Here is a 25173-nt window from a genome sequence, read left to right on the forward strand (position 1 = left end):
CCCTGCTCCTGCCTGTGTGACGGAGGTGCTGCTGCTGTGTCACGGCCGCTACTGCTTCGGCTCCCAGGGGACTTGTGTACAGTCTGCCCGCCTGCTGCCCTCATCTACCTGCTGCTTGGTCCCATGTGGGTGCTGCTGTACAAAGTGTGTGTGTTTATGTGTATATACAATGCTGTGTAGTGTGTGTGTGTGTGTGTGTGTGTGTGTCCCAAATGGTGAAGATGATGATGCCGCGCCAGTGCCACACAAAGCTCTCTCCTCCTCACACAGCCCCCCCACAGCTCCCCCCCCTGTGCCAGATATACAGTGCCAGATACACAATTACCCCACAGTGCCAGATACATATTGCCCTGGCCGCCCTTCCACACACAGATTGTATTTGGTTGGGAGGGGGGGGGGAAGAGGGGAAGGTGCCTCCGTGCCTCACCAGTCGGTGCCCTCACCGCACGTCACTGTACTACAGATACTTAGGAGGGGAAGTGGTTAAAAACGGCTAGTCAGGATCCCGGAGGTCACAATGCAGAAGCCGGAATCCCGACTAGCAGGAGTGATTGCAATCCACAGTACCTCTTCCCTATATCTACACACCATTCCACTCCTTTACACACTACCTTTTATATGAAGTTACTGTTTTTGTTATTGTAATATGTTTAATGAAATACTAATATAATCATAATATAAAAATTATTTTTTCTTCTATAGCAATAATAAAAAACAAGCAAATTAATTGTATTCAATATTGTTGTTGTTATTATTAATAATTATAATACTACTAATAATAATAATTATTATTATTATTATTAATACCTGACTTGTTTGATCAATTAAAGCATATATTAACCTTTAGTTTCCCCACTGGTGGTGGAATGGATTATACAAGTAGTGAACAAAAGAATGATAACAACAATATAAAGCCTCTAATTAGGGCAGTGGGCCACCATGTGTACCTTATGTGTACACCATTGTGAAATTGTATAAGAGATGGAGCCCCATTCTTCTCTAAGAGAAAGTCATTCAAATAAAACCTGGCTGCTGGTGGTGGAAAACACTGTCAGGTGTTGTTCAGAAGACCCATATGTGCTGAGTAGGAGACTGAGATGGCCATGACATGTGAATAACATTAATGTCATGCTCAATGGGTGACCACATTTTCTCTGGCTAGTTGCATTATCATCCTGCAAGACACCCCCTTGTCAGGAAATAAATGAATTTGCTGAGAAGGGATGAGTTCGATATACCTGCGTTCAGGTTGTCGGCAGTCTGAATACTGATGCTGGAATCCTGACACTGGGATAGACGACCGGCGCCGGAACTCTGACACAGCTCACAATGCTGATGCCAGAATCCCGATAGTCAGCATCCTGAACATAAATATTCCGGGGCTGGTTAGGGTTAGACTGCGAGGGGGGCGGTGGTGGTTCAGGTTTAAGCAATATAGGGAGGTTAGGCTTAGGCTGCGTGGGACGGTTAGGGTTAGACAATAAGGGGGTATGGTTAGGCTGCGGAGGGGAAGGTTAGGGTTAGGCACTAAGGGAGGGTTAGGGTTAGGCTGTGGGAGGAGGGTTATGGTTAGGCTGCAGGTAGGGAAGGTTAAGCTTATGGGGGTAGTGGAAGAGGGTTAGAATACTTACTTAACAGGTCTCGGGATGCCTGTTATGGTCTTCTGACTGCCGGCATCCTGTTCCCAACTCGTTGAGAACATGGTGAAGGATGATGGATCTGCCCATATCAAATTTCTCCATTGCTCGGTTGCCCATTGCAGATATATATTGCTAAGAAGGATGAATTGTTTATGCACTGCCAGCTATAATGCTCTGCTCATGCCACAGGTTATATATGCAGACAGTTGATTGTCTGTTGCTCTTCCTTATACCTTACACTTTGAATAAATTAATTGATACAACAGCTTTGGTGTATGGGCTACTGCCCACTGATTCCATTTGCTGTTAATGGTAGAGTTCCATGCTGGCAGAAAACTATTGATTATAAAACATTAGCAAGTTAAACTGTGTTGGTAGCTTAAGTCCCCAAACACACCCCAACACCCCTTTTTCAAGTCACTGAGGTCCTTTTGCCACCATGCTATCTGTAATTATATGCAGCCAGTGCAGTCTAGCATTTTTATACATGAGTGTGCTTTATGTCATTTATGATGTCGTTTATGATTTTGGTTTTGAGACAAATTTTAGCAGCACAAAAAATAAAAATTCACTCTAGAGAGTGTTCAGTACAGAATATCCATTTAATGTGCTTTTGTTTCGGTTTGTCTTCAGTGCTGTTTCCACTTTCTGGATAGCCAATCCCAACAACAACCTCATCAACTGCTCAGCTGCAGGCTCTGAAGTAAGTACAGCTTTAAGGACATCAGTTAAGGCTGACATGAATTAGGGTTCCGTCTGGAATAGTTTATATGTTACCTTGCATTTGGAATCCAGCAAGAGCTCCTACTGAGAGTAACTCACTGAGGCATGTTGAATAATTATAGGCTCCATTAACCTTTTTAATTCTCACCTTTAAAGTTCTGGTCAGGGCAGTTCTGTTTTATGACCATCAATGAAATATAAATGCTTTGCATAGTGCAACAATACATAAAAACATGAAATATCTAAAGTACCATAATCCCATATATTCTTTCACTTTTATACTCACTGCTGGAGAATCGTTGTGGAAAGTCTAATGTGGTTGATGCATATGGTTTATTATAGGTTTAATTATATGAGTGAAATAATAATAAAATACATTTTATATTGCTGGCCAAAGTACAATGAGACCCAATATGTGTGAAAAGTTTGAGAGCTTCATGATTTCCCCCCCCCCCCCAGGAAACTGGATTTTGGTTCATATTTCACCATGTACCTACCGGACCCTCAGAGGGACTGTATGCACCAGGACGTACTGAACTCACACCCCTTGGAAAATTCCTCAATAACCGTGCGCACTCCAACTACAGGGTGAGTCTGGATTCATACCCAGTGCACATCATAGAAATTATATAGGGATGTTTTACTGTTCCATTATCCAACATTGAGACACACATTATTACACAATATCAGGATGCAATTTCCAAACACAGACATAAAAAAAGCAAAAAAGCGGTGTAACACATACAGTGTCGGACTGGGTCATGAAGGGCCCACCGGGGGAATGCAGTGGTAGGGGCCCATGCTTAGAGGCTTGGCTAACTATTAGCAAATGCATGATCTGGACCCCTGATAAATATAGTAAATACTGTTAATTCATGCATGATAATGTACCAGATTAATAACAGCAATGCACTGTATTAAATACACCATAGTCCTGTGCATCACACTGTAATATAAGTATAATTATCCTGATCCATAGAGGAAGGGGTGGGGCCACAGGCAGTAGGGCCCATCGGGGGTTCCCCCCCCCGTACCCCTGGGGGCCAGTCCCACCCTGTACGCCAGGCATGTCCAAACTGCGGCCCTCCAGCTGTTGTGAAACTACATATCCCAGTATGCCCTGACACAGTTTTGCTGTCAAAGAATGCTAAAGCTGTGTCAGGGCATGCTGGGATGTATAGTTTCTCAACAGCTGGCGGGCTGCAGTTTGGACATGCTTGCTGTACGCAAAGCATCAATCAGATTCTACAGTCTACTGCAGTTTAGAAAATTAAAGCAAACTACTGATTGGGTGACATAGACAGTTCTAACTGGATAGCTAGCTAGTTACCAGAGGCCCACACATATGGCTACATAAAATGTGTGTGTGGTGGTGGTGGTAGGCTGTGGCATAATGTGACCTTGGAGTTCTGTGTGACATAATGTGAACTGGGGGCCCTATAGTGTGTACAACTTGTTTGTGGTACTGGGAGTATTTTCATGTTATACTTTTTATAACATTACCAGTATATCAAATTAAAACAGAAAATGCAGGTGCACACTTGAATACTAAACACTGCTAATCAGAATAATTATAATAAACTCTGCAATATAACATAGAGTAAATTTGAGGTGTTTAGCATAATTTTGGCTAAACATATGTGCCCACCAAATGCAACCAGGTGACTTTGTCTGTGGGTTCCTAACACTAAGGTTCAAGTCCACAGCATGGGACCCCCCAGGCCAGCCAAGCCAACATCCCTAAGGCATCACACTAGTGAGAGGTTTAAGTGTTAACAGGTGTTATATTAGTAAGAAGCAGCAGCTATGTGTTGAGGATGTTACATAGGTAAGAGTTAATAATTAGAGTGTTAAAAAATGTTACATTGGTAAAAAACAAATTTAGTTGCTAAAAAAAAAGTGCTAGATTAAGTGTTACAATATGATGCTCTATTGCAGCCAAACCACACCAACACAGGACGCCACTCGCCCCACACTCATCCCTAAAACTGAAAAATGGTATACATTTATTCAGGATTTACCGTTCATAGTGCCTTTTCCATTATGCAGGCTGCAAAGGCCAGAGATCCATGATAATTAAAAACACCCTTGGACAGGTGGGAGGAGTGCTAATCCAAGATGAAGGAGTCTCTGCCTTCAAGTGTACACATGAGGATACCCAGAGGCCCACACACATGGCTACATAATAAGCACGGGGGTCACTGTGGCATAATATGAACCTGGGGTTCTGTGTGATATAATGTGAAATGGGGGCACTACAGTGTGTTCAACTCATTTGTCGTGCTGGGAGTATTTACTTATACTTTTTAATATTGACAATTTTATTGGTAGGGGCCCCATAAGTTAGTTGTCCTGATGCTCCCACAAATCTTAATATGGCCCTAGACATGGACAACACCACATTTTTACCAGCTTTTACAAATGTTTGCTACTATCACTTGGTAATATTCTTGTTCCTTTACAAAATGGACACCTTGATAGGATAATTAGGTCAGAAAAATATAATATTCAATAATAATAACATTGGAATTCTTCAGATGGATCTTGACAGCATCACATCCAGTGTAACCTGTATCATCTAACCAGAGAAGAGCAAAATTAGACTGTTATGTGTAATGCTACTGGGCAATAGAGATATTATTTCCAGTCCCATTGCCTGGTCTGTGCTAATGTTTCCATGTCATCTGGATTATCATTCCGTATAGCGATGAGTGAAATTTTCAAAACTGTGCTATAAAATATTTGCTTCTTTATTTGGCCACAAAATGTTGCACATTTTGCCAGGAATATTAAATCTTAAGCTTCCTACAACAAACACAGCACAGAGCAGAGATTTCATTCCAGCTCTTTTCATACATTATAAAATCTGAGAAATATAGAATGTAGAAGCAAAAAATTAGAATTTAAAGACTGCATCTGGAACTTCACACCTTTGCAAAATGGCTGTCCTTAGTCCATGTTTTCCTTCAGCTTCACTCAACTCCAATTTCTATTGTTTGTCCAGGCTGGAATGATGATCGACAATGGAGTCAAAACCACTGAAGCCAGTGATAAAGATAAGAGACCAATTCTTACACTGATCGGAGCACGGTAATTGAAACTGATAGAGTTGTTGAATTAATGAAGATGAACATTAAATTGCATGTTTTAAAAGAAATGAAAAGTCACATGGAACTACATGAACATAGGCCCTAGTTATAACCTGCCCCAAGGTCAAGGATTATAACTTCTCAAGTATATCTGAAAGGTATACTGAGCACCCAATCATAATTGCTATGAATTTTATTAATTTAAACTATTCTTCATATTGCTGGATAATGTTCAAATAATCTACATCCTAACTGTATCCCATTATGAAATATATGATGAAAGAACATCCCACAGGCACGTTCTTTGGATGAAACCCTGCAGCCAGAAATGTTGACTACAACATTTTATAGAGATATTGGGGCTAATGCAGAGTTAGAAGAGTGCATATTTGCAGAGTGTATCTTGTGTGAAATCCCACATACATGTGGTGATATAGTCATATAAATTTCAATTGCATCGACAGTTACAACAAAATAGGCAGAAGTGGGTAAAAACGGGTTTTAATATAGGGAAAGCTTAAATGCACGCTATGAAACAGTTGGACATAAGTTTAAATAGACCTGCACTTGCACCTAGCACAGGGCAGATGGAGGTAATCACTGATGATGATGCCTAGAAGTGAACCAGGTACACATGCGTATATTTACTGCGCACACTACTTTTGCGCAATTCTTCCCTCTCTGCACCAGGCCTGAAGTTTTTATCTATTATACACTATATAGCGATGTTTGCTCCCATGAGTTAGTGTGGAAACAGTCGCACTTTACGGCAGCTCGGACTGGCATCATTTTGTTCTTAGCCCCATAGGGCTGTGTACAAAATTGTGCGAATTGGGAGGAATATAGGGGCTGTGAGGGGTACGAAATGCGGTGCTGTTGCCACACCCTTCACCTGCAATTGCATTGACCCCTATGTGTCTATATATTATCTGATATCTCAATATATCAAAAACTGAGGAAATACCAGAAGGTCCACAAAGAAGATCATCATCACTATAAGCAGAAATCCAGGCTGGCTCCTTGGTTTGCAATAAAACAATAAAGCACATTATTAAAACGTGGAATTTTACAAAGCACAGCAAGCTGATAATATTTCCAGTAACCAGAAATCTGCTTTTCCTATCTCCGTCTGCTCAACAGGTATGGGCCACATCAGGATGCTGATCCATTAAAACCGAGAGTACCTGCAATAATAGAGCATTTTATTGCTTACAAGAACCAGGACCATGGAGCCTGGCTGCGGGGAGGAGACGTGTGGTTGGATAGCTGCCAGTAAGTTTAGAATTTTAACAATCTGTGATGCGAAGCCCCTTGTTTATTCTACTAGTATTTCAGATAATCTGCAGGAATAACCATTGGCAGATGGTATTTTAAAAAAAGCAAGGAATGCAGAAGACCAATAGCTGAATAAAAAAAAATGGTTTCAGATCAAATTCATACTGTCTTGTTTATGTTAACCCATTGTCCATTAGGGTCGTATGTTATTAGTACCTGGAATTAGAAAAAAGCTTCCAATTACATATACAGAAGCACTCTTCATTTCCTAGATTACTTTTGCATATTTAAAATTTGCACATTTAGGCGATATTGTATAATTAGAGGAGCCGCATGATGGCTCTACAAGCAGCCAGTTTCTTTCCAAAATGTCCAGTACTCTCATATTGTCCAGCGACATCTTAACCGGTGGTGTACTGGTACATCTGTAAACCTCAACAAAGGCTTTAAGAAAAATCGGTGGTGACAGACTTATTAAATAATTATAATTATATAATTATAATATATAATAATAATTATAATTTTCTAAATCTACAATAAAACGTATAACCTTTTTTATTGTTATTAATATTATTATTTTTGTTGTTGTTATTATTATTATTATTAACTAGATAAAAAAAATTATGTATTAAACCTATGATTTGCTATTAGTTATTATCATCACTTCACTTTTTAGCATTCTTATTAAGTTGTTTTTTTGTTTGTTTTTTATTTTCTCTCTCCAGATTTTCTGATAATGGCATTGGCTTAACTCTGGCCAGGTATTTATATTATTGTCATAAACATAATTTATTGAATTCAGGAAATTTCCTTGGCTTAACTACACATATTACTTTTCTAGTGGCGGAACTTTCCCTGATGATGATGGTTCCAAGCAAGAAATTAGAAACAGCATATTTGTTGGGGAAAGCAACAATGTGGGGACAGAAATGGATGACAACCTTGTTTGGGGTCCCGGAGGGCTTGATCACAATGGGAGGACACTCCCGAGAGGACTGTACGTACAAAAATATTTTATGTCTTCCATGCAGTTGAGGCCATAGTTTTGTGTAGTAATTAGTGTTGTCTTATCTACACTTAGGAATTTCCCAATCCGTGGCATACAGATCTACGATGGACCAATCAACGTAGAGAACTGCACGTTTCGCAAATTTGTCTCCCTGGATGGCCGCCACACTAGCGCAATTGGATTCCGTCTGAATAACTCCTGGCAGAGCTGTCCAAACAACAATATGACTAAAATCAGATTTGAGGATGTACCAGTAAGTGCTTATAGGGAGATGTTTATTGCATAAGTGATACTTTAAGACATGCTCCAAACGCTGTTCAATATGTCATAAATTTCACATTTATTAGGACAACACCAAAATTCAACATTTCTTTGATCTGTCTCAGAGTTTGACAGAATTAATTTCATGAAAGGCTTGAAAGTGTCAGTTGTGTATAGTTGAAAATGTCAAGCTCAATTGACATAACTAAATAATACTACATGCTACTGTATATGATTTTACTGCCGTTTTATTATCATTTCAGACTGTTAGAAGACATACAGCAGTTTCTAGATTAGAGCTCCTTGTAACTCCCAGGATATTTGGGGCGGTATCCAATTAGCTATGATAATTTCTCGTGCCTTATGGATTCACCCAGTGCTATTCAATTAGCCCCGAAAAGCCGCTACGAGCTGACGCTTATCGGCATTTTGTTTCATGTGCCTCAAGCAGCCCCTGTCATTTTCAAGCATAGCCTATAAATTGACAGACTGGTACTTTATCTGTCTGCTTTGATACATATGACCCATAGTACACAGCACCCTATCAGACTGACCAGGCCTCAGCCTATGGGGCCTCGCAGGGACTAGGGGCCATCAGTTGCCCTGGGACTCCAATGGCAAAGTACGCTGGAAGTCAGCTGAGGTTTGTATTGAGACAATGGGGGGGAAGGGGGGGGGGAGACAGTGTCCACTGCCACTAGTTCAAATGAGAAATTAAAAGGAAAAACTTCCACGCTGTGAGAAAAGAGGTAAGCAGACTTTGGGACCCATTTATCAACAAGTGATAAAACTAGTTGTGAATGATAAAACTGGTTGCATATAATAACTGGGTATCAGTGTTCATGTGAATACTGAAAGTGTACATTATGGCATAGGGTCTGCTTTCCAAATGTCAGCTGTAGTGAGGTAAGAGGTTGAAGTGTCGGAGGGGCCCCAAAATACCTGAAAGCCTAAGGGCCCAGTCCATGGGTTAATACGGCTCTGGCTCCATATCAATATGGTTTTATAATAAATGTAAGTTGTATTATGTGGCATCCTTTAAACAAACATAAACATAAATTCTGTACATATTAAACAGCTGGCAGCAATATTGAGCATAGGATAAGATTCAATAGCCTTACTTACTGTATATGTTACTGTTCATTTTTTTTCACAACTGTTGCACATATGAAGAATTCTGTCACTTTTTTTTTCTAATAAGACTAATTGAAAGTGAAGTAATTATCTGACAGAGAGACGGCTGTTAGAGCCAGGTCCTCAAGCCAAGTCTGAATGATATTGCACAAACACTATCTGTCTGATGACTTGCCAAGGAGTTCTTGACACTGCCACTGAATTCCATCTTACACTGTACTTCTATGTGCCATCTATCTCAAATGGTGAATAATGATTGCTTCATACTTTACAGCCAAATGTGCAGCTAAATATCAGCACATCATTTTCCATTTATAAATATATAATTGCAGTTGGAGGTCTTGGCATATACTCAATAGCGGATCTTGCCACGGGCAAGCAGGACTTTTGCCCGGGGCGCCACCTTCCGGAGGGCGCCGGCGCCATCCAGAGGGCGCCGCACCATGGCAAGATCCGCTGCTGCTGTGCCCCCCGCTGCCCGCTCTGTCCCGCTGCCTGCTGTCGCTGCCCGTTGTAAAGGGAAACTAGACGCTACGCGTCTAGTTTCCCTTCGTGGAGAGGACCTTTACTGTAATGATGTGCGGTGCACGATGATGTCATTGCGCACCGCACATCATTTCAGCGGCGCTACTACTGTACAGGGGGCGTAACTGACCACGCCCCCTGTATGAAGCCATGCCCCTATTGCCGCCCGGGGCGCAAAAAGCCCCTGAACCGGCCCTGCATATACTAGCCATAAGGCGTAATCACCAGAATGAGGGGTTGGGTCTTGCTTAATCGCTAGTAGAGGACCCCAAGATTTCTGATCACAGTCCTGCTCACTGTAACCTGTGTGACCGCACAGCTTAAACACTTCAAAAGCCAGCACTTATTAAAACATTTAAGTACACACATAAACAGAATATAATCTAGAGTTCCCAAAAAGCATGTAAATATAGCTACGCTCAATGAGAATGTGGTTATTTGTCCTCTTTATAAAAAAAATAACTGAAGTAATTGTGTGTTGATAATAATTCATGTTTATAAAATAAAATGAAAAACAGTGGAGTATTTCCTGTGCATGAAAGTAGACCGGGCTCGGCCCCGCAGTCCTTTTCCTTGATACATCCAGAGGAGCCCTATGCAGGCTAGTTTTGGGAAGTGTAGCCCATAGGCTACAGCAGCACAACGCCATCTTCAGATGGCCTTAGCTCTGGTGCCCAGACGCACAGCATCGCATTCCCTGTAGGATCCTATGGGGGCTGCAGCTGCTGTCAGAAATGGAGGGACTGCAGCATATATCGCCAACATCTGCAGTTCCTCCATGTTACATCTCTGGATATACCCTGAAAATTGGTGTTTTGGGGAATATGTTGCAAATATTTAATGATAAATGAGCTCCATAAAGGTTATTTACTAACATTGTTCAAAGGTGTAAACCTTCAATGAAACCATAGCATCCGTTCAGACACTTGCCATCTTTATATACTTGGACCAGACCAATAAAATTTAATTGCTAATTGGTTGCAGTGAGCTTAGTTCCGAGTTGCTTTACAGTGTTAGTATAGCAAACCCTGGAAACAGCTAAGATGCCACTGCAGGATTACAAGTCTATTGAACACCTCAGTCATATATTTAATGTTTTATGCGTGTAACCATGCCACTTATACACATCGGCATTTGTTATTGTTACAGATCTCCTCACGGATTTTCTTTGGTGAACCAGGACCATGGTTTAACCAAATGGACATGGATGGCGACAAGACCACTGTTTTTCATGATATTGATGGCTCAGTGTCAGAATATCCGGGAGCTTTCTTAGTGAAGGAAGACAACTGGTTGTTGAGACATCCTGACTGCTTAGATGTGCCAGACTGGAAGGGAGCGATTTGCAGTGGGAAATACGCACAGGTACTTTCTTCTTACACAGATATAGGCACCATGCCAGACCAGTAGACAGAGAAGAAGCAGTCATTTAGCAGTATGCAAAATAACCCTAGCCATGCTTATCATATTGCTGAGTCATATGGGCTATTGAAATAAATGGGTAAAAGCTGCATTTAGCATGATAGACCCTAAGTCAGCTTTTATTTAACTTGCCTAGGTTCCTAGGACTGTAGTATCAAGGAGTAAGTAAAATCCTTCATTCATCCATCCTTTAAAATGAGTTTCAATATTTCAATTGCAATTGGTGTTTCAAAATTTATCTTCCACTCCATTAAATTGTACTCAGTGATTTATAAAAATAATTATTCAATATAAACATGATTCAAATAAGATATAAGCATGGTTAAAAGACAATAAAAACCATACTGTATGTATATAAAACAAAGTACAATTTATCTGTGTTAAAAATGAAAAAAAGCCCATTGTGTGTGTGTGTGTGTGTGTGTGTGTGTGTGTGTATATATATATATATATATATATATATATAGAGAGAGAGAGACTGACTTTCATAGAATGCACTCACCAGTCCCATCTAAAGTGAAAAAAGCTCAAGGTAAACGTTTCGGTCCCTACCAGGACCTCCCCTGAGGTCCTGGTGGGGACCGAAATGTTGACCTTGACCCTGTAAATGTGATGAGGTATTAAGTGCACCCTTTTTTCTTTGGGTAAGACTGGCGAGTGCATTTTTTGAAAATATCTCTATTATTGGGACTTGACCTGGCTTGGAGTGTCTCTGGATTGTGCACTCCAGCAGCTGTAGATGATGGAAATTGTGAGTGCAAATCTTTGTACTAAAGGATATATATATATATATATATATATATATATATATATATATATATATATATATATAATCCAAAAGTAATCAAAATGACAAATTGTACAGATGAAATGGAAAAATGAGAATCCCCAAATGGAATATTTAGCAACAATTGCTACATTTGTATTAGTGCAATCTCCGCAATTCACAGATGTAGCTGCCAGCATTACTGTTTTACTATTAGCATCCCTAAGTGATATTTCCCTTGTGTGTAGAAAATGAATCAAAAACTTACTTAAACTTGCTACGTAATCATTTGGTTTAACAATCAGTTCATTTGTTAAAGTGATTCTGCATGTATTGCTCCCATTAACTCTTTCCCATATCTTCCAACATGACCTCTTTCAACTGGGTCACAGCATTCCACTGGTCTCTCTATGCTAATAAATGACAAATTGAATTGTCCTTGGCAGAATTATTTTATATTAAAAACACTTTTTAAGATTATTTTGCTTAATCTCATACTCAATTCTCATATTTGTTCAATTGGAAAATAAATGCAGAGAATTGAGAACTGAGAGAAATTGGCCAAATTGTAATTGTACATTTCAGGGTTGGTTATGTTGTGCCATTTGCCATTTTCTGTTGCCTGTGTTTAGGCCAAAGTTGCCAGTCATCTTTCTTTAACCAATATTTGGTCTCTGAGTAACACTGTGCTGCTTGCAGATCTATATCCAGGCACGAAGACCTGCTAATGCGGGGATGACAATTATTAAAGACGAGTACCCAGAACACCCATTGTTTTTAGAAGGAGCATTGGGAAAAAGCAATCATTATCAACAATACCAGCCAGTAATCACCCTGCAAAAAAGTTACACCGTGCATTGGGATAAGACCGCCCCTGAGGAGCTGACTGTCTGGCTTATTAACTTCCAAAGGTAAGTTATGCTTATGTTCATGTAATTCTCCATGAAATTTAGTGGTTTTAGGATTTCATCTTATAAAATAGGCTGAAATGAATATATATGTTCAAATCTGTATTGCAAGACCATTAGTAATAAGCAGGGCAAACAGAGTTCATGAAATAACCCTTTGTTTAAGAAGCATGGTCATGCCCTCCTACAATGTTTTACTGAGACACTGTCCCCCAGAGAACATTAACCTCCATGTAAGACTTCTTTGCCAGTGGGCTAATAATCACTTTTGAAGTGAATGTTTTTACGATTCGGATACAATTCATGAAATATACCAGAAAAGATAGAATATCTAACCCCAAATGCTCTTTACAGTGTTATTATTTGTATTCCCGGCACTATAAAATGATTTCCTTGGGTTAATTGAAATGTTTTGCAAGAATTCCTCGCAATATGCTTCGAGCCAGGAAAAAATAGCCATCTCAAAATGTAATATTTTTCTTGGCCACTTAATTTCTTAGGAAATTTGATGTCAAGTTCTTATTACTTGTGGTAACACATGATTCTCCTATTTTAGGAACGACTGGATTCAAATAGGATTTTGTTATCCTAAAGGGACAACATTTTCCATCCTCTCAGACATTCACAATCGGCTCACGAAGCAAACATACAAGACGGGAACCTTTGTACGGACCTTCCAAATGGACAAAGTGCACCAGGCTCACCATAGCAGAGGCTATTATTTCTGGGATGAGGAATATGGGTATGTATGTGTTCTTGGAGTAAAAGAAACCAGTCCCCATCAACAATATTTATTATTTATTATTACCAGTTATTTATATAGTGTACACATATTCCACAGCGCTTTACAGAGAATATTTGCCCATTCACATCAGTCCCTGCCCCAGTGGAGCTTACAATCTAGATTCCCTATCACATGTACACACAGACACATTCACGCTAGGGTTAATTTTGTTGGGAGCCAATTAACCTGCCAGTATATTTTTGGGATTGTGGAAGGAAACCGGAGTACCCGGAGGAAACCCACGCAAGTACGGGGAGAATATACAAACTCCACACAGTTAGAGCCATGGTGGGAATCGAACCCATGACCTCAGTGCTATGAGGCAGTAATGTAAATGTAAATATTGCCATACATTGACAAAAATTATTATATTTAAAATGTCAAGTTCTGCTATCAATGAATTAGGAAAAATTTATCTGACGTCCTAGTGGATGCTGGGACTCCGTAAGGACCATGGGGAATAGCGGCTCCGCAGGAGACAGGGCACAAGAATAAAAGCTTTAGGATCAGGTGGTGTGCACTGGCTCCTCCCCCTATGACCCTCCTCCAAGCCTCAGTTAGATTTTTGTGCCCGAACGAGAAGGGTGCAGGCTAGGTGGCTCTCCTGAGCTGCTTAGAATAAAAGTATATTTTAGGTTTTTTTATTTTCAGTGAGTCCTGCTGGCAACAGGCTCACTGCATCGTGGGACTAAGGGGAGAAGAAACGGACTCACCTGCGTGCAGAGTGGATCGGGTTTCTTAGGCTACTGGACATTAGCTCCAGAGGGACGATCACAGGTTCAGCCTGGATGGGTCCCGGAGCCGCGCCGCCGGCCCCCTTACAGAGCCAGAAGAGCGAAGAGGTCCGGTGAAATCGGCGGCAGAAGACGATCCTGTCTTCAGACTAAGGTAGCGCACAGCACTGCAGCTGTGCGCCATTGCTCTCAGCACACTTCACACTCCGGTCACTGAGGGTGCAGGGCGCTGGGGGGGAGCGCCCTGAGACGCAATATAACAGATAATACCTTAGGTTGGCTAAAAGAATACATCACATATAGCTCTTGGGCTATATGGATGTATTTTAACCCCTGCCATTTTTTACAGAAAAAGCGGGAGATAAGGACGTCGTGAAGGGGCGGAGCCTATCTCCTCAGCACACAAGCGCCATTTTCCCTCACAGCTCCGCTGGAAGGACGGCTCCCTGACTCTCCCCTGCAGACTTGCTACTGAATCAGGGTAAAAAAGAGAAGGGGGGGCACTATTGGCAGCTAAAAACTATATAAACAGCAGCTATAAGGGAATAACACTTATATAAGGTTATCCCTGTATATATATATATATATAGCGCTTGGTGTGTGCTGGCAGACTCTCCCTCTGTCTCTCCAAAGGGCTTGTGGGGTCCTGTCCTCTATCAGAGCATTCCCGGTGTGTGTGCTGTGTGTCGGTACGTGTGTGTCGACATGTATGAGGAGGAAAATTATGTGGAGGCGGAGCAATTGCCTGGGTTAGTGATGTCACCTCCTAGGGAGTCGACACCTGACTGGATGATCGTATTTAAAGAATTAAGTGATAATGTCAGCACTTTGCAAAGAACGGTTGATGACATGAGACAGCCGGCAAATCAATTAGTGCCTGTCCAGGCGTCTCAGACACCGTCAGGGGCCCTAAAACGCCCGTTACCTCAGTGGGTCGACACAGACCCAGACACAGATACTGAGTCTAGTGTCGACGGTGAGGAGACAAACGTAATGTCCAGTAGGGCCACACGTTACATGATCACGGCAATGAAGGAAGCATTGAACATTTCTGACACTACAAGTACCACAAAGAAGGGTATTATGTGGGGTGTGAAAAAACTACCAATAGTTTTCCCTGAGTCAGATGAGTTAAATGAGGTGTGTGATAAAGCGTGGGTTTCCCCCGACAAAAAACTGCTAATTTCTAAAAAATTATTGGCACTATATCCTTTCCCGTTAGAGGTTAGGACACGTTGGGAAACACCCCCTAGGGTAGATAAGGCGCTCACACGTTTATCTAAACAAGTAGCGTTACCGTCTCCTGATACGGCCACCCTCAAAGAACCAGCAGATAGAAGGCTGGAAAATATTCTTAAAAGTATATACACACATACTGGTGTTATACTGCGACCAGCAATCGCTTCAGCCTGGATGTGCAGTGCTGGCGTCGCGTGGTCGGATTCCCTGACTGAAAATATTGATACCCTGGATAGGGACAATATACTGTTAACTATAGAGCATTTGAAGGATGCATTACTATATATGCGTGATGCACAGAGGGATATTTGCACCCTGGCATCAAGAGTAAGTGCTATGTCCATTTCTGCCAGAAGAGCGTTATGGACGCAACAGTGGTCAGGCGATGCGGATTCCAAACGACATATGGAAGTATTGCCGTATAAAGGGGAGGAGTTATTTGGGGCTGGTCTATCGGACCTGGTGGCCACGGCAACGGCTGGAAAATCCACCTTTTTACCCCAGGTCACTTCACATCAGCAGAAAAAGACACCGTCTTTTCAAACTCAGTCCTTTCGTTCCCATAAGTACAAGCGAGCTAAAGGCCATTCCTTCCTGCCCCGGGGCAGAGGAAGGGGAAAAAGACTGCACCATGCAGCCGCTTCCCAGGAGCAGAAGCCCTCCCCTGCTTCTGCCAAGTCTTCAGCATGACGCTGGGGCTTTACAAGCAGACTCAGACATGGTGGGGGCCCGTCTCAAGAATTTCAACGCGCAGTGGGCTCACTCGCAAGTGGACCCCTGGATTCTACAGGTGGTATCGCAGGGGTACAAACTGGAATTCGAGGCGTTTCCCCCTCGCCGGTTCCTGAAGTCTGCTCTACCAAAGTCTCCCTCCGACAGGGAGGCAGTTTTGGAAGCCATTCACAAGCTGTATTCCCAGCAGGTGATAATCAAGGTACCCCTCCTACAACAGGGAAAGGGGTATTATTCCACGCTGTTTGTGGTACCGAAGCCGGACGGCTCGGTGAGACCAATTTTAAATCTGAAATCCCTGAACACTTACATAAAGAGGTTCAAATTCAAGATGGAATCACTCAGAGCGGTGATAGCAAACCTGGAAGAAGGGGACTATATGGTGTCTCTGGACATCAAGGATGCTTATCTCCACGTCCCAATCTACCCGTCTCACAAAGGGTACCTCAGGTTTGTAGTACAAAACTGTCATTATCAGTTTCAGACGCTGCCGTTTGGGTTGTCCACGGCACCTCGGGTCTTTACCAAGGTAATGGCCGAAATGATGATTCTTCTTCGAAGAAAAGGCATCTTAATTATCCCTTACTTGGACGATCTCCTGATAAGGGCAAGGTCCAGGGAACAGTTAGAAGTCGGAGTAGCACTATCTCAGGTAGTGTTACGTCAGCACGGGTGGATCCTAAATATTCCAAAATCGCAGCTGATTCCAACGACACGTCTACTGTTCCTATGAATGATTCTGGACACAGTCCAGAAAAAGGTGTTTCTCACGGAGGAGAAGGCCAGGGAGTTATCCGAGCTAGTCAGGAACCTCCTAAAACCAGGCCAAGTGTCAGTGCATCAGTGCACGAGGGTCCTGGGAAAAATGGTGGCTTCTTACGAAGCAATTCCATTCGGAAGATTACATGCAAGAACGTTTCAGTGGGATCTACTGGACAATTGGTCCGGATCGCATCTTCAGATGCATCAGCGGATAACCCTGTCGACAAGGACAAGGGTGTCTCTTCTGTGGTGGCTGCAGAGTGCTCATCTACTAGAGGGCCGCAGATTTGGCATTCAGGATTGGGTCCTGGTGACCACGGACGCCAGCCTGAGAGGCTGGGGGGCAGTCACACAGGGAAAAAATTTCCAGGGCTTGTGGTCAAGCATGGAAACATCTCTTCATATAAACATTCTGGAACTAAGGGCCATTTACAATGCCCTAAGTCAAGCGAAACCCCTGCTTCAGGGTCAGGCGGTATTGATCCAATCGGACAACATCACGTCAGTCGCCCACGTAAACAGACAGGGCGGCACGAGAAGCAGGAGGGCAATGGCAGAAGCTGCAAGGATTCTTCGCTGGGCGGAAAATCATGTGATAGCTCTGTCAGCAGTGTTCATTCCGGGAGTGGACAACTGGGAAGCAGACTTCCTCAGCAGACACGACCTTCACCCGGGAGAGTGGGGACTTCACCCAGAAGTCTTCCACCTGATTGTAAACCGTTGGGAAAAACCAAAGGTGGACATGATGGCGTCACGTCTAAACAAAAAACTAGACAGATATTGCGCCAGGTCAAGGGACCCTCAGGCAATAGCTGTGCGGTGACACCGTGGGTGTACCAGTCAGTGTATGTGTTCCCTCCTCTGCCTCTCATACCAAAAGTACTGAGAATCATAAGAAGGAGAGGAGTAAGAACGATACTCGTGGTTCCGGATTGGCCAAGACGGACTTGGTACCCGGAACTTCAAGAGATGCTCACGGAAGACCCGTGGCCTCTACCTCTAAGAAAGGACCTGCTCCAGCAGGGGCCTTGTCTGTTCCAAGACTTACCGCGGCTGCGTTTGACGGCATGGCGGTTGAACGCCGGATCCTGAAGAAAAAAGGCATTCCAGATGAAGTCATCCCTACCCTGGTCAAAGCCAGGAAGGATGTAACCGCAAAACATTATCACCGCATTTGGCGAAAATATGTTGCGTGGTGTGAGGCCAAGAAGGCCCCTACAGAGGAATTTCAACTGGGTCGTTTCCTCCATTTCCTGCAAACAGGACTGTCTATGGGCCTAAAATTAGGGTCCATTAAGGTTCAAATTTCGGCCCTGTCGATTTTCTTCCAGAAAGAACTGGCTTCAGTACCTGAAGTTCAGACATTTGTAAAAGGGATACTGCATATACAACCTCCTTTTGTGCCTCCAGTGGCACCTTGGGATCTCAATGTTGTTTTGAGGTTCCTTAAGTCACATTGGTTTGAACCACTCACCACTGTGGACTTAAAATATCTCACATGGAAGGTGACGATGCTGTTAGCCCTGGCTTCAGCCAGGCGTGTGTCAGAATTGGCGGCTTTATCATATAAAAGCCCTTACTTAATTTTTCATTCTGACAGGGCAGAATTGAGGACTCGTCCCCAATTTCTCCCTAAGGTGGTTTCTGCTTTTCACATGAACCAACCTATTGTGGTGCCTGCGGCTACTAGGGACTTGGAGGACTCCAAGTTACTTGACGTTGTCAGGGCCCTGAAAATATATGTTTCCAGGACGGCTGGAGTCAGAAAGTCTGACTCGCTGTTTATCCTGTATGCACCCAACAAGCTGGGTGCTCCTGCTTCTAAGCAGACTATTGCTCGTTGGATTTGTAGTACAATTCAGCTTGCACATTCTGTGGCAGGCCTGCCACAGCCAAAATCTGTAAAAGCCCATTCCACAAGGAAAGTGGGCTCATCTTGGGCGGCTGCCCGAGGGGTCTCGGCTATACAACTTTGCCGAGCAGCTACTTGGTCAGGGGCAAACACGTTTGCTAAATTCTACAAATTTGATACCCTGGCTGAGGAGGACCTGGAGTTCTCTCATTCGGTGCTGCAGAGTCATCCGTACTCTCCCGCCCGTTTGGGAGCTTTGGTATAATCCCCATGGTCCTTACGGAGTCCCAGCATCCACTAGGACGTCAGAGAAAATAAGATTTTACTTACCGATAAATCTATTTCTCGTAGTCCGTAGTGGATGCTGGGCGCCCATCCCAAGTGCGGATTGTCTGCAATACTTGTACATAGTTATTGTTAACTAAATCGGGTTATTGTTGTTGTGAGCCATCTTTTCAGAGGCTCCTTCGTTGTTATCATACTGTTAACTGGGTTCAGATCACAAGTTGTACGGTGTGATTGGTGTGGCTGGTATGAGTCTTACCCGGGATTCAATATCCTTCCTGATTATGTACGCTCGTCCGGGCACAGTATCCTAACTGAGGCTTGGAGGAGGGTCATAGGGGGAGGAGCCAGTGCACACCACCTGATCCTAAAGCTTTTATTCTTGTGCCCTGTCTCCTGCGGAGCCGCTATTCCCCATGGTCCTTACGGAGTCCCAGCATCCACTACGGACTACGAGAAATAGATTTATCGGTAAGTAAAATCTTATTATTTCACTATAAAACAGTATATGAAATGTGATATATTTTAAATGTCATTAACCCAAAATATACATTTCCTTCCTTTACAAACAGCAGTTTCAATACTCATCATAGATTGTTTAGGCTGCACATAATTAAATCTGTTGCACGCTTATTTAAGAAAAGTCCGACTTTGCAGAAATATGCTGTAACCCATAGCAACCAGACATTTGACATCATTTTTCTAATGACACTCATAAAATAGAAGTAAATTCAGTGGAATGATCCAAAGAAAAATGTTCCATATATATTATTGCATTATTTGTTAGTACATACAGTATGATTACTCACTTTTTCACCAGTTATCTAAAGCATGGGTCTCCAACATGCAGCCCTCCAGCTGCTGTGGAACTACACATCCCAACATGCCCTGCCTCAGCTTTAGCATGCCTTAATAGCAAAACTGTGGCAGGGCATGCTGGGATGTGTAGTTCCACAACAGCTAGAGGGCCGCAGGTTGAAGATCCATGATCTAAACTTAAGTAATAGTGAGGAAATTTTATATCATATACTGTTATGTGGCTGGTGTATCTCTGGGGGCACCTGTAGTTTCAGTGAACACTTGTTGGTAAATACCTAATCCTTCCAATGTGCTTTCTAAACTTTTTTGTAACCTGGATGATGAATAAACCTTTACACAATCTTTTGATGAGTACAACCATAGAAACTCATTTATAGACTGTCCATTTATTAAGACAAAATGTAAAACACAATATAAAACATTGAAAACGTTAAGGCATTAAAAAATTAGTATATTCACTTAGTACAGAGCTTTCTTGAGTCTATAAGAGCTCCCTAATTAGAGCAAAGCTTTTATTTATAGCTTCCTCATTCTCAAATTGTGTATCACCCAATACATTTAGTCATAGCGACTTCATCAGGGGTGTTTCAACTAGAAGGATAGTCCGATTTCAGCATGTCTTTTCTGTTAAGACCATCTTATTTTGCCCAATAATACAGGTTTTAAACTTACTGAAATTAGCCATTAATAGATTTTAAGGCTTCCTCTCTTAGTAAACATCCTCAATTAGATGGCTCCTTTTTTATATTATGGGGAACTATTCACCAGAATAATGTTAGTCTCGTATTCCTATTAGATAGTATAAAACTTGCAGTAGTCCACCTGACTGGCTTCCAATTCAAGACCTTGATGGAGAAATCTCTTTCCTAGTCTCTCCTGTCCTGCAGTCAGATTGATGGATTATCAATAAGGTTGGTCTTAACAGAAAAGACATGCTGAAATCGGACTATCCTTCTAGTTGAAACACCCCTGATGAAGTCGCTATCGACAAAACGCGTTGGATGATATGCAATTTGAAAATGAAAAAAGCTATCAAAAAAGCTTCGCTCCAATTAGGGAGCTCTTATAGACTCAAGACAGCTCTGTACTAAGCGAATATACTCATTTTTTAATGTCTTCACGTTTTCAATGTTTTATATTTTGTTCTACATTTCGTCTTAATAAATGGACAGTCTATACTCTAATTGAGTTTCTATGGTTGTACGCAACAAAAGATTATGTAAAGGATTATCTATCATCTAGGTTACAAAAAAGTTTAGAAAGCAGCTTGGAAGGATTAGGTATTTACCAATAAGTGTTCACTGAAACTACAGGCGCCCCCAGAGATACACCAGCCACATTTTCGTTTAAAAGGGTGCATTCTGGCAGAGGACCATCTTTAGGGGTTTGGCTGCCATACCTTTTATAGGTAATACCATCCAGATATCACTAGACCTTAAACATTACAGAAGCGCAGTACCGGTAACCAAAAACTTTTATTTACTATACTGTTATATTTAAAACAGTTGTCTGTGTGTGTTGAATGTATATAACAATATCACTATGGTATACATTTTAAATCAGATTAAAACACTTTGGGTGAAATTCAAATGTTTCAAAAGTCAGTTGGGTGTCTGTTTTTTCCTGTCTATTATATAGGAAAAAACAGACACCCAACTGACTTTTCAAACATTTGAATCTCCCCATTTGTGTAGAAGTGAATGGTTTCCCTTCCAACTGTCATTCCTATATAAAACTTTGGCCAAGATTTAACGAATAATAAATGGTGCTCCAGCCAATCACCTTCTAACTGTAATGTTTTTGAAAAAATGACAGTTAGGAGCTGATTAGCTGGAGCACCATCTTTCATTCATAACAAGTGATAACATGAATATCACTTGTTGTTAAATATGCCCTAGTATTGTTATATACTGCATGTCAGGTCCCTAAGATGTGTATTTGTAAATATTGGGATATTGGGATACCAGTCCAAGTAAGGCTGTGTACACACCAGACAGATATGTCAGTGAACCTGCCGTTGCGCTGTCCAAGAGGCCGATCCAGTTAAGTATACACACTTACCGATCAGCCACTCCATGTGTCGTTCCTCTCACGCAGCTGGATGGGCATTTGAATTTGCCCGCCCAGCTGTGACGTCTTCCCCCTAGTGTGTACCCAGCTTAACAACTAGGAACATTATTTGATAAAAAGATTTCCAAACAACATATACTATGGTCCCGGACTCCCGGCACAGAGATTCCTCTACAGCAGGCCTGGCCAACCTGTGGCTCTCCAGCTGTTGTAAAACTACAAGTCCCATTATGCCTTGCCACAGTTTTGCTATTAGGGAATGCTAAAACTGTGGCAGGGCATGCTGGGATGTGTAGTTTCACTACATCTGGAGAGCCACAGGTTGGCCAGGCCTGCTCTACAGAGTTCTAAGTGTAAATTCATGTCAGCTGCAGGTTTAGAGAAAAAGAGAGGAAAAATTCTTAATTCATCTTCTGCTTTTAGATAAAAATTGTAAATGTACCAAACACGTGAAAACATTTATGAAAATAAATCACATATGAAAAGATACCGATAGAGATGCAAAGAACTCTAATAAATAATAATAAATCAGAAGGACAACATACAACTCCTTAGAAAGGTGCAGCGAGATATATGATTGTACTGTATTTGTGACAATCTTGTCCTATCTAGAGTCTTTCATTCAATATATAGGTAGGTAAAGATAACAATTAGAAAGTGAGGTGCACACTTGTCCGTGTGATACAGAACCCTTAATTACAGCAGCACATAAGCAATTGTATGGGGCTATATAGAAAAGGAGTTACTAAGTTTTGTATTTAAAAAAAAAGCTCTACTGTTCCATTATGTACAGATAATGGCCCTCATTCCGAGTTGTTCGCTCGCAAGCGGATTGTAGCAGATTTGCTCACGCTAAGCCGCCGCCTACTGGGAGTGAATCTTAGCATCTTAAAAATGCGAACGATGTATTCACAATATTGCGATTACACACCTCGTAGCAGTTTCTGAGTAGCTTCAGACTTACTCGGCATCTGCGATCAGTTCAGTGCTTGTCGTTCCTGGTTTGACGTCACAAACACACCCAGCGTTCGCCCAGACACTCCTCCGTTTCTCCGGCCACTCCTGCGTTTTTTCCGGAAACGGTAGCGTTTTTATCCACACGCCCATAAAACGGCCTGTTTCCGCCCAGTAACACCCATTTCCTGTCAATCACATTACGATCGCCAGACCGATGAAAAAGCCGTGAGTAAAAATCCTAAGTGCATAGCAAATTTACTTGGCGCAGTCGCAGTGCGAACATTGCGCATGCGCACTAAGCGGAAAATCGCTGCGATGCGAAGATTTTTACCGAGCGAACAACTCGGAATGAGGGCCAATGAGTCTTAAGGATTCAGGTAGTAGCAAGTCACAGATAGATCCAGGTAGTGAATGAGAGGCAGGGATCAAATACAGAGAAGGTAGTAATCCAAGGGCCATGGGTCTAAGGTAGGTGCTGTAGGCTAATTACTAGCATTAGACCATTCTCTGAGCATACAGATGAGCAGAAATAGGTGTAGCACGTTATTAATTTGGTCTTCAGCTCACTGCACAGAGGGCCTAATTCATGTTGTATGGACCTGCACCAGCCACAAGGAAGCAGCTGTGCAGTTCTGTGTAATTAAAATCCAAATGCAGCAGGAGACGTCTGTAGGAGACAGACACCTCTTGCATGCATCTATGAGATCCAATTGCTGTGTCTGAGGATGCAGCCATGAGATCCGGACACCCAGGACCAGTAAATCACCCAGGGTGACAGTCCTGTCACCCTGTCACGCCTTCAAAATGGGGCATAACACATTTTAAAGAATAGTGCCAGGATCCGCCCCCGCTCCGCCTCCCAAACACTGCAGCATGTCAGTCCTGATAGGGTGTGTGTGCTATATATCAAGACCCGTTCTGCACATTCGCAGAACAGATCTTTCGCCTGCGCAGACCCCAGACCATCAGGTTTACATACAAATCTGAATTAGGCCCAGAGTCTTAGCTGCTGAAACCCAGAGTTGCCTGTCTGAGTTCAGTAGTAGTGTCTGATGGTATGTGTACCAACCTCAGGGTAAGTCAGGTACAGAATTAACATGGGACATAATCAGTGCTCAGTGTATATGCAGTGTATATGCTGGTGCCTTAGTAACAAGTATTTTGCAAATGTAATCAGTTGTTTTATTTGCTTATCTCATAGCCAGATTAAGAGGGGGGCGCAGGGGATACTGTACCCCAGGCCCCCATCTGTCAGGGGGCCCCCTAGCCAAAGCACACTGACATCACTAGCTCTCCCTTTGTGCAGCAGCAGAACCACACCTGTAAGTGACCCAGAGATCCCAGCTGTAACCTGTTATCTAATGAGAGCATTTAGGTGTAGAGAGAGACACACACACACACACACACACACACACACACACAATCCTCTTGAGTCCTGTCCCAGTGTGTGAGTAGTACAGTGGCTGAAGCTATTCTTGCATGTATCTTTGTTAAACTACATGAAAACTTTAACAAATAGTTGTCTCTCAATTATTTAGAGCTATAAAGAGTACCCAGGGATTATTAAACTATTACTTTAAATCTAATATAAACTATTGGTTTAAATTAAATATACACAATCTAATATACAGCCCCCTGGTTTGGTCCTGATCAATCCTTGTGTCTCTTTGCTGGTTCTGTTCACTTGTTAACAACCCAGTAAAATGATCACCATGGTAGCCTTCTTGTGCCTGACTTTCAGCTTGTATTCTGACTCGTAGCTTGTGCTGAACCTTGTCTATGTCCTACTGCTATCTGATTCCCAAACACTGCCTAGTAGGGTTAGCCCAAAGGGTGCAACCAGTGATGCTGATAAGGGAGTGGGTCTGGGCTCTTTTTGGGAATGTGGACATGGAATCTTTTTCAGAGAAGCTGTGACCGTGCCCCATGCTTGGTCATGCTCCAGCCCTATGGATGTCTCGGTGGCCCTGTGAGCAACATGTTTAAAATTAAAGTCCTTTACCCTCCTTGAAAGGGCCCTGCTGTAAACTGATTAGACTCTGTGCCCAAGAGGAGCTAGTGCTAAGCACTAATAGCCCGTTGGTCCATACCCATAGTCAGTGACATCACATAGGGCCTAATTTAGCATGGATTGCTAATTAGAGATATTACAAATGAATAGATTATCAAACGACTGTGCATGCATAG

At 42.3% G+C, this 25173-nt stretch overlaps 1 protein-coding gene across 2 annotated transcripts in view; it reads left to right on the plus strand.

Moving 5' to 3' along the window:
• The window catches only part of CEMIP (cell migration inducing hyaluronidase 1), a 193755-nt gene that overhangs the window by 150620 nt on the left and 17962 nt on the right, over nt 1–25173 (plus strand). For both annotated transcript variants that reach the window (XM_063925814.1, XM_063925815.1), the window contains exons 15-24: nt 2274–2343; nt 2823–2951; nt 5368–5453; nt 6593–6724; nt 7453–7488; nt 7569–7724; nt 7809–7989; nt 10806–11021; nt 12544–12755; nt 13309–13494. In XM_063925814.1, coding sequence (XP_063781884.1) covers nt 2274–2343; nt 2823–2951; nt 5368–5453; nt 6593–6724; nt 7453–7488; nt 7569–7724; nt 7809–7989; nt 10806–11021; nt 12544–12755; nt 13309–13494 — 1404 coding nt within the window. The remainder of the gene's footprint in view (nt 1–2273; nt 2344–2822; nt 2952–5367; nt 5454–6592; nt 6725–7452; nt 7489–7568; nt 7725–7808; nt 7990–10805; nt 11022–12543; nt 12756–13308; nt 13495–25173) is intronic.

Source organism: Pseudophryne corroboree, chromosome 6 (assembly GCF_028390025.1).
Source record: "Pseudophryne corroboree isolate aPseCor3 chromosome 6, aPseCor3.hap2, whole genome shotgun sequence".
Classification (NCBI taxonomy): Eukaryota; Metazoa; Chordata; class Amphibia; order Anura; family Myobatrachidae; genus Pseudophryne; species Pseudophryne corroboree.